We start from the raw sequence: 9252 nt of genomic DNA on the forward strand, positions 1-9252 counted from the left end.
CTTTTTGTTACAGTAAACCATTATAATACGCCATTAATTTCAGAGCAATGGCACTTCACACAAGTACAAGATAAGGGGTCAACGGAAGAGTATGATTCCACCAGTGTGCTTTGACTCATGACATAAGGGTGTAGTGGTGTGTGACGTCATTATGACGTGGAGTTTATGAGTTGGTTGTGTTTGTAGATGTTGTATTGTTGTGCTTGATGGCGCCCTCTGAGTGAATGTGTGTGTGTGTGTGTGTGTGTGTGTGTGTGTGTGTGTGTGTGTGTGTGTTTGGAGCTCCGAAATTTGTTGCTGGTAAGTAATGGTTTTTTGGGTCTATGTTTTTCGAGTTGTAATGTTTTGTGTATTTATTGTGTTTTGAATGTTTTTTTTTAATTTACATAATGATCTTAGACTTTTCAATTTTTGAGGTGTTGTAGTTTTGGTTTTGTTTTTCATAGTTGTAGGTGTTGGGTTTTTAGTATCAGTAGTTATGGTTGACCTATACAGGTAAAGGGAGATGACCTATTCCAATTTCCATAGTTTTATATGCAGGAACTGATGTTTTGGTATCGTCAGCTGTGGTCAAGGGAAATGTCTGATTCCAATATTCGTAGTTTTTGGGGGGGGTATAGATGTTATGGTATCGTCGGCTGCAGTTGAGCTATATAGATCAAAGGAAGTGTCCGATTCCTGCAGATTTTTTTTTCGTAATTTTGTGTGTTTTGGTATCGTGGTGCGGCTTTTTTTTTTTTTTGCTGCTATAGTTAGCTTGTCCCCTCACTAAAACATCCAATTTTCCCATGGTTGTCCCGTTAATTTGATTGTATTTTTGGAGGGAGATGTTATTGTCTTATTTAAACGTATTTTCGTGTTTGTTGCCGTTTGTATGTAGTGACATCATAGGTCTCATATTGGACACACTTAGAATAGCCATTTCGGCCATATTGATGACGTCATGGGTAAAAAAAGACGCGTGGAATCGGACACTTCTTTAATCCCCATATAAGATATTTCAGTTTAAGTTATCTTCAACTAGCTACAGTTTGAACAAAAGGACACTGAAAATAATTTGATATTCAAGGAAATGTAAAAACACACCATTCCAGGCACTCCTTCCACATTGTACAACTATGCAGATTCAATAATTAGACTCCTTTTTTGCACTGATAATATATTATAATTTGCGATAAATACTGGTAGGCTTCTGGGGATAATAATAATAACTGAGAAACACAGCTATATTATATACCTGGAGAAGCATCACCTTTAGAAACAGAGAGAGAGAGAGAGAGAGACAGAGAGAGAGAGAGAGAGAGAGAGAGAGAGAGGTAATTCTATATTCATCTTACTGTGCTTTTTTCCAGTGAATCATGATAGGTGGAAGACAATTGTGTTGCTCTGAAGCGTTAATGGGCCTGTGATCCTGATATTTTCACAAAAGTGGAAAGCTGTTCTGACACTGCTGTTGGGCTTACAAACAGTGGCGTTCCCAATAAAAACAATATTTTCTGCTTTTGACCTAATGTGGCTGAGTGAAACTGGGACACTACTGGTTTATCAAAACGTTTTGCAATATGGAAAATCGATGCTTTATCTAAAACAAAAACCTGTTAACACAAACAGTACACACAACTAGCGTGTTTATCACTTTGGTTCAGTCTGATATGGCTCTGCTAAACACTACGACACAGTCCTTTCCACTATTACAGCATTTGTAACACACGTCAGATAAATAAGATATTTTTAGCAGGAATCGTCATTCTAATGTCATATAACACGGAAGTACTGAAATCAAATGCATAGGTCTATTATTGCAAATAAACTGTATTACTTAAGAAAACAGGCAAACAGTCTCACCTGTCATATGCTCCAGTTTCTCAGATACAAGATTGAAAATATGAAATACGGTATTCAATGTAAGCGAAATGTCGACATAAATTCGGAATTTGCTTCATTTACTTCTTCTTTCTCGTCCTCATTCTCATGAACAGTTCACCCAAAATCAGTCAATCGATGTCTGCATCTGTCACTATTCCTGCCATCTTGAAAATTTAGTCCCCGTTTAAGTTCGCTAACCGGCCAGAAATCGTCGGGTAAGTTATTCCGACTTTATTCTCCGGTTAGGTGTTATTCCGGGTTCGTATAATGTGTTTCTCGCGCTTTTTCGAGAACGAGCTTAAAACGCCTGCTATCAGCGATTGTACAGCCGGCCCTGAGAGAAGTGGCTATCCGTCTTTTAGACTAAATATAAACTACCAGTATGATGCAGTAGGTACACCCATGAGAGAGCATAAATCTGTTTGAGTGCCTTTCATTAAAAGTGATTAATTTGGAACTGTGGGCAATGCTGTTGTTGAATGAGAATTATACTCGTGGCGAGAACAGCCAAACAAATATTCTATGAACGAATATTTTTGCCGCCTAAAAGTTCGAAAGAGTTTATTGTTTAGTTCCATTCAACTTTAAACACTCCTTATATCGATACTCTCGAATTTCGATGTAAATTTTGTTTCGTGTTTGTTAATAGTTAATACCCTTGAATAGGCAGTCAGCTAGTCACAGTATGGCGGCCCGGGAGGCGGTGAAGTCTGCTGCTAGGCAAGTTAGGCCAATATTGTCTGTTGACAGAACAGAAGCACGGAAAAGAGTGTTGAATTTATATAAAGCATGGTACAGACAAATACCTTACGTCGGTGAGTTGCGGAACCATAAGTTCATTAGCTTGTCATTTAATGGACTGCAACATATTTCAATTAATTTTGAGATGATGAGATATGCCTTCATAAATTGGTATTTCCGTGTTGTGCCACTGTTTATTATATAGTTTGTGCACGCATTCACGTATGTATTTATCCTTCCAGTTATGGACTACGATATTCCGAAGTCTGTTGCGCAGTGCAGGGCTAAATTAAGAGAGGAATTTGAGAAAAATAGACATGTTACCGACATCCGTGTGATAGACATGCTCGTCATTAAGGTACTGACGTAGGCTATGTATTATCTCATAGTGCTAGTATAACACAGTATCACAAGAGCTAAAAAAGGTATTGATTACACTGGTAGATTAATTGATGTTAAGTCAGCAACTCTGTTTTGGGAGAACCTACTCACTTCACAGAGTTGTTTGGTACTTTACAGTCAATGTCAAACTCTCATAATGATCATTTGCTTTTAGCTTGGAAGGTGATCAGTTCATTGCATTTTTTGAAGATTTAATGCCTGTCAAATCAGTTACCTACAACAAGAATGCCAGTAATGTGCTCAATTCACATTACTATTGTTGTATTTCATTGCATTATTTACCTTAGAGAAATTCAGAGAGCTAGGGCGCCCTCATAAGCCGTGTGAATACAAAGAGCAATTATGGAGTAGTATACTGTTTGCTCAGCTGTCTAGTTTTGATCAGAAGTATTTCTCCGAAAACCTTGTCAAATAAATTTAAGTGAAACAAAGTAGTTTCTGTCAAGGCCACCACATACTCTTAACACCAGCCCTCCACCCCCTCCAGCAACAAAAAAGGACATGTGTAATTGCTAAGTTTTGTGCTCTGAGTAATAGGAACTATTTCTATTGTGATGACATGATTTTTGTGCCATTGAAGTTTCTCTGGAGGGGTTTTGTGTTAGAAATACCTATGACATTATTAGAATCAGATTGCTGTGAAGTTCATAACATTTCTGTCTTGGCCATTTTATGTTACCATACCTCTGTATTTTTGTCATTTGTTGAAGAAAACTGTTTTCATCAAGAAGGAAAAAAGTAGGTAATTGTGACATTCACAAGATTTTTTGGGTCTATTTTGTAAAAACCATGTGACCCTTTAAATATTGATTGTTAATTCTTTCATTCATGGTTGGCTTTAGGTTCCGCTACGTATTCTTCAGTTAAACCCATTTGCTCATCTTCTGTTAGGTTGTGGTCGTCATTCTTATGCCGTAAGAGTCCAGCAGAGTACTTCCTCACCCTTGTGTTATCCATGTCATATACGTTGCGAACCACAATTTTATTTTCATTGCTGCCATAATTACATTTTCCACTGTAGTCTGATCCCAAATTCACTTGTTTCCCTGTCTTAATAATACTTAATTTGTGCCTAGCCCATATTTTTTTCTTACGGGGCAAGCCTCGGGTCTTTTTTAAATTAGTCATTTAAATTTCTGTCCACATCCTGAGCATGTGCTCCGTCTCAGATGGCATGTTTAATAGAGCATTAAATGCAGAGATTTTTCATTTAGTCAGCTGAAGAACACATACTAAAACAGTATAGTGGCATCACCTATTCATAGCAGCCTTTGAGGTAGTCTTCAAATGCTTAAACAGAGAAAAGTAAGAAGGAATACATGAATACACTTCAAGTAAAGAAATTGCAGTTAATGGTTCATCTTGATAGAGCCAGTTGAAAGAGAGGTCAAAAATCAATACACTAAGACTAAAATAATGAAACTGACACAGTGAGGAGAAAGTTGAGATTTAGCAAAGTCATAGAACTGACAAGCATAGTATTTAGAGGTGCTGAAGGGACTGCATGAACAATGGTGGATGTATATGCCAGACACAAACAAATTGGCCAGGAAGTACGCTGGAATGAACAATGAAATTGTGACTACCCTGAAAATGAAATAGAAATGTGACATGTAGCCAGAAAAAATGAATGGATACTGGACTAAGTTGGGTTCCAAGAGATACAAAAAGTCATAACCCATTGAAAGTGGTTAAATGATAGAAAAGGTACAGGAGCAATATGGGTGCATACAGCTGCAGACTGAACTGCATAGAGTTTCCAGGAAGCTTTCTTCCTGGAGGATACCTTTATCCAGCAGTAGATGTTAAATAGCTAACCATCATGTTCATCGTACATGTTTTGCTAAAGGTTCATATAAAAACCAATCTTAGTACTATACTCAAACTAATTGAATACATTTTTTTGAAGCATGTGCAGACACACTTCTTTACTGGCCCATAATTGTATGTTTTTAGTGGTTATTTTTCAAATGTAGCCAAAGATGCAGTAATAATTATTCACCAAGTGGTGCTGTCATTTGCATAATACACAATTATTTGCTATGTAGATATTTATAGCAAATACTTAACTGATGATGTGAATGGAATGATAAACAGTCAAGCATTGGTTACTAAAGCTTTTAAGCCATTTCAGGCTTGAGCTTTTACAGATCTCCAAACAAACAAAAAAAACCAACCAGGAGGAGGTGGCAGTGGCTTCAGTGCAAATCCTGGCAATTGTGATAAGTTCCATTGCAACTTCAATGGGAAGAATTGTTGAGGAGTTAAATTTTGTGATCAAATAAAATTTACTTGCAAGGAATTCGTAATTTGAGACCCCCTCCTCTATGTGCCTATTTTCTCCCAGTAAGAGAAAAGAAATGAAAACCAACAAAGCAAACAGAAGCACAGCATAGTAATGGATTTTTCAAGTATTACGGTGGCTTGGTCTCAGCTCTCCACAAAGGAGCTGAAAAGACAATCTGCTATTTTTCCTAGCAGGTGCAGACCACCAAGACAAAGAAAAATGGAGAAAACCTTAATAGCTGTCCCATAACTCAATGGAAAGTGAATGGATTTAGGACTTGCAGTAGAGGAGCCAACACCATTACCACTTGGAAGACCATTGTCCATTTGTCTGTAGTGGACTAATTCTATAAATTTATTATGCTTGTACATTAAGAGGAATGATGAAAGACCTGAACATGAACTTGTGAAATCCATTATGAATGCCACTTCTCACCTCACTGAAATGTATGTCAACAGCCATGATTTATTGAAATGCAATAAACAGTATATTTAGCACTGTATAATTATCAGGTGTTCTGCCTATTGATAGGTTCCTGACACCATTAATGTCTCACTCTGATGCTGTTTCATTCAGGTTAACTGCTTTGTAGTCTGGTATCTTCCCTTTTTCATTCCATATAGCATTTTTATTCTTGTCCTTCCAGTTTTCTTCCATCATTTCATTGTACCTCCTGAAGCTGTTGGAAATGGTGTTTCTTGCAGTATGTGTCACATGCAATCTGCTTTCACTTTCTTAACTAAATTTAGGAGACTTTCTTGTTCATTTACCCTTGTCAGCACTATGCTGTTCATTTTATCGGCCCATTTTCTTTTCTTCATTCTCCTCCAAATCCACATCTTGAATGCTACAGTTTCATCCCTCTTCTCATCTTCAATGTCTAGCTTTCTCGGCCGTACTGAAAAACACGAAGCATTTAATCAGTCATTTTCTTACCTTCAATTCTAAGTTGCTGTGTAATAAGCATTACATTTTCTGGAAAAAATCAGTGTTAAATCCAGGATGTAATAACAGCTTCATGAAAAGGATAGATTACTCCCTACATAGAAGAGGCATTAAGTTGCAGACAGGCACAGTAAAATTACTACACATTTAAGCTTCTGGGTCAAAAGGCCTTCTTCAGAAAAAAAATGCACATGCATGGTGACTCCGTGCACCCAATGTGGCCTGACTGTGGACTGGAACTGTGCCTGACATAAAAAGTACATCATTATGGGAATAAGGAAGCAGCATAGGATAGGGAACGGTATCTTGGTAATGGTGGTGGGGGGGGGGGGGGGGGGTGTAGGTGTGCCGCCTGAGAGTTTGCAGGTACATGTTGGGCACAGGATATGGCTGCTAGTTGCAGAGTCTGGGTGCTGATGTTCGGGGGGGGGGGGGGGGGGGAGAGGACGGCAGGAAAGGGTTAGGAAAAGAGATGTGGAAGAAGACTCTTGCTCTTGGGTGCATTGGCAGAATGGAGGCATGTCTAGTGCTGGAGTGGGAGCAGGTAAAGGGGATAGGTAGCTGGAGGACTGAGTGAAGATTGAGACCAGGGTGTTACAGGGATGAAAGATTTGTTATACAGAGAGTTACCACCTGCACATTTGATAAAAAGCTGGTGTTGATAGAAAGGATCCAGGTGGTGCAGGTTGTAAAGCAGTCACTGAAGTGAAACACTTAATGTTGGGCAGTGTGTCCAGCTACAGTGTGGTCCAACTGTCTCTTGGCCACCGTTTGGCAGTGGCCTTTCCTGTGGACAGAGAGCTTGTTAGTTGTCGTGCACATGTAGAAAGCAGTGCAGTGGTTGTGGCTTAGATCGATTGGCTGCTTTCACAAGTACTGTGGTGTTTAATGAGGTAGGAAATGCCTGTGACAGGATTGGAATGGTGGTGGTGGTGGTGGTGGTGGTGGTGGTGGTGGTGGTAGGGGTGGTGGTAGGACAGGTCTTGCATATAGGAGTGCTGCTGGGATACAAGGCAAAAGGTTAGGAGTAGGGATGGACGAGGATATTATACAGTCAGTGAGCATCGTATTACCACTGTGGAAAGGGGTGGGGAAGATAGTGGGTAGAACATTCCTCACATCAGGGTGTGGCAAAAAATGTGGTCAGCTGCTCCAGCACTGGGTGCTACTGAGTTTAGATATATTTTTCTGTAGCTGGATGGCAGGTATGGGGAGATTGTAGCAGACTGCAGGGACAAAGCACAGGTATCTGTTTCTGGACAAGTTAGGGAAGGTAATTTTGGTCTGTGAAGGCCTCATTGAGACCCTTGACATATTTGAATTGTGCTCACTGTGGATGTGGTGACCATGAATGGCTAGGCTACACCACCTGGACCCTTCCTACCAACACCCACTTTTCTGAACTGAACTCCCCTTTCCTCTTTTTGCCCCCAACCCCTCCATCTGCACCTGCAGCATCCAACACAGTGTTCAGTGTCTGCACCTAACAGCCCTATCCTGTTCTCCCCACACTCCTGGTTGCTCTCATTGGCAGCACTACAGCTGTCCCCAACCCCTACCATGATCCCTTGCCTTCTCTGCCTCGTAACCTTACTTCACCAGCCATTTCACTCGGATTGCTGTTTACATCAGATGCAGTTCCTGTTTGCAGACAGGTTGCAGTAGGTGGTGGCAGGAAAACTACCATGGTTTACAGTTACGATAATCTACAGCTACAGTAGTTTCACAACTCTATGTGCGAGGCATCTTCAGTGGCAGATTTCATGGATTTTCATCTACATGTTGTTTTTGTTACCATTCTTCCTCTTACAACTGCCATTTGAAATTTTGTTCCCATACTTCACAGCACTGGAAATGGAACTGTAGTGCTCAGTTCCTAGTGCTGGTGGGGGTAGGAAATAAAGATAGCAGTAACAAAGGAATAAAAACACAACATGCAGGTCAATATCCATAAAAATATGTCACTGAAGATGCCTTGGAAAGAAGAGAAGGGAAATGGGTATGGCACAAAAATATTTTCATTTAGTTGTGGCTAGACCATCCCAAAGTAAAAATTATTAATATACTGTAATGTTATATGGAACTATCATAAGCCATTTTGTAAAATACATTTACTCTGATTAATTTTTCAGGGACAAATGGAACTGAAAGAAACTGTACAGATTTGGAAGCAGAAAGGCCATGTGATGGCTTACTTTAAAGAAACACATGAACCAAAACCAACAGATTTTCTTTCAAAATTCTTTGCTGGCCACCAGTGAAATGTTTGTAGTTTTGTAAAAATATTTGTAGATGTGTATATATAAATTAAATTTTACACAAGTCATTTGTCTTTCATTGATGGAAAGATTCCAAAGATATATGCAAATAAAATACTGAGTGTGGATCTCTTTTAATGTTTGTGATATGCAGTATGAATTATTTTCTTTCAATTAGTGTCTCACTTTGCAATTTGGATCCTTTACATGGTAACTGTCACTATATTATTTATTCTTGTGAATGTGTACCTCTCGCTATTAGTTTTTACTCGAGTGTATTGCTGCCCATTGAGCAGTACTTGTTACTGCTTTTGGTTCTACTTACTTTTCTGTTTTATTACTAAGTTGGTACAGGAACGTGCAAAAGATCCCTCAAGTTTTCTTTGTGTGATTCACAGTATGCTTTAGGGTGTCCAACTCAATTGTCAATTCCATTTTATACAAATATTTCACCGACTGATCCAATTATCTTCTTTAAACTGCTGCAAGCTGCTTTTGTATGCATAATCACTGCCTGCCCTCCACTGACTATGAGGTGCTCTTGGTGCCGCGACACTATTTGTAGCAGAGTTTGACACCTGGTGCCCACTTCATCCTTTTATGCAAGCACTTTATTATGTGGACGATGAGATCATAAATTAAGTGCAGGTCTCCAAGCCTTGTTTATTACGTTTGCCGACAGCTTTAGTTCAATAGACCTCATGATTCCACTGCACCAGAATTTCCATGTCTGCACCACGAAATTGGTCTCGC

The 9252-nt window shown here is 39.3% G+C and overlaps 1 protein-coding gene across 1 annotated transcript; it reads left to right on the forward strand.

The window, feature by feature from the left end:
* The first annotated feature begins 2216 nt into the window (after positions 1-2216).
* LOC126349369 (NADH dehydrogenase [ubiquinone] 1 alpha subcomplex subunit 6) lies at positions 2217-8567 on the forward strand. The gene is made up of 3 exons (XM_050002423.1): positions 2217-2681; positions 2850-2965; positions 8374-8567. The coding sequence occupies exons 1-3, from the start codon at positions 2552-2554 to the stop codon at positions 8500-8502; spliced, it is 375 nt and encodes a 124-aa protein (XP_049858380.1). The 5' UTR covers positions 2217-2551; the 3' UTR covers positions 8503-8567.
* The last annotated feature ends 685 nt before the right edge of the window (positions 8568-9252 follow it).

This window comes from Schistocerca gregaria, chromosome 1 (assembly GCF_023897955.1).
Source record: "Schistocerca gregaria isolate iqSchGreg1 chromosome 1, iqSchGreg1.2, whole genome shotgun sequence".
Lineage (NCBI taxonomy): Eukaryota > Metazoa > Arthropoda > Insecta > Orthoptera > Acrididae > Schistocerca > Schistocerca gregaria.

Excerpts from the sequence above, each read along its gene's own strand:
- LOC126349369 (XM_050002423.1), top strand. The coding sequence starts at position 2,552 with ATGGCGGCCCGGGAGGCGGTGAAGTCTGCTGCTAGGCAAGTTAGGCCA. Across the intron at positions 2,682-2,849 it reads CAGACAAATACCTTACGTCG|TTATGGACTACGATATTCCG; the intron begins GTGAGTTGCGGA and ends TTATCCTTCCAG. Across the intron at positions 2,966-8,373 it reads TAGACATGCTCGTCATTAAG|GGACAAATGGAACTGAAAGA; the intron begins GTACTGACGTAG and ends TTAATTTTTCAG.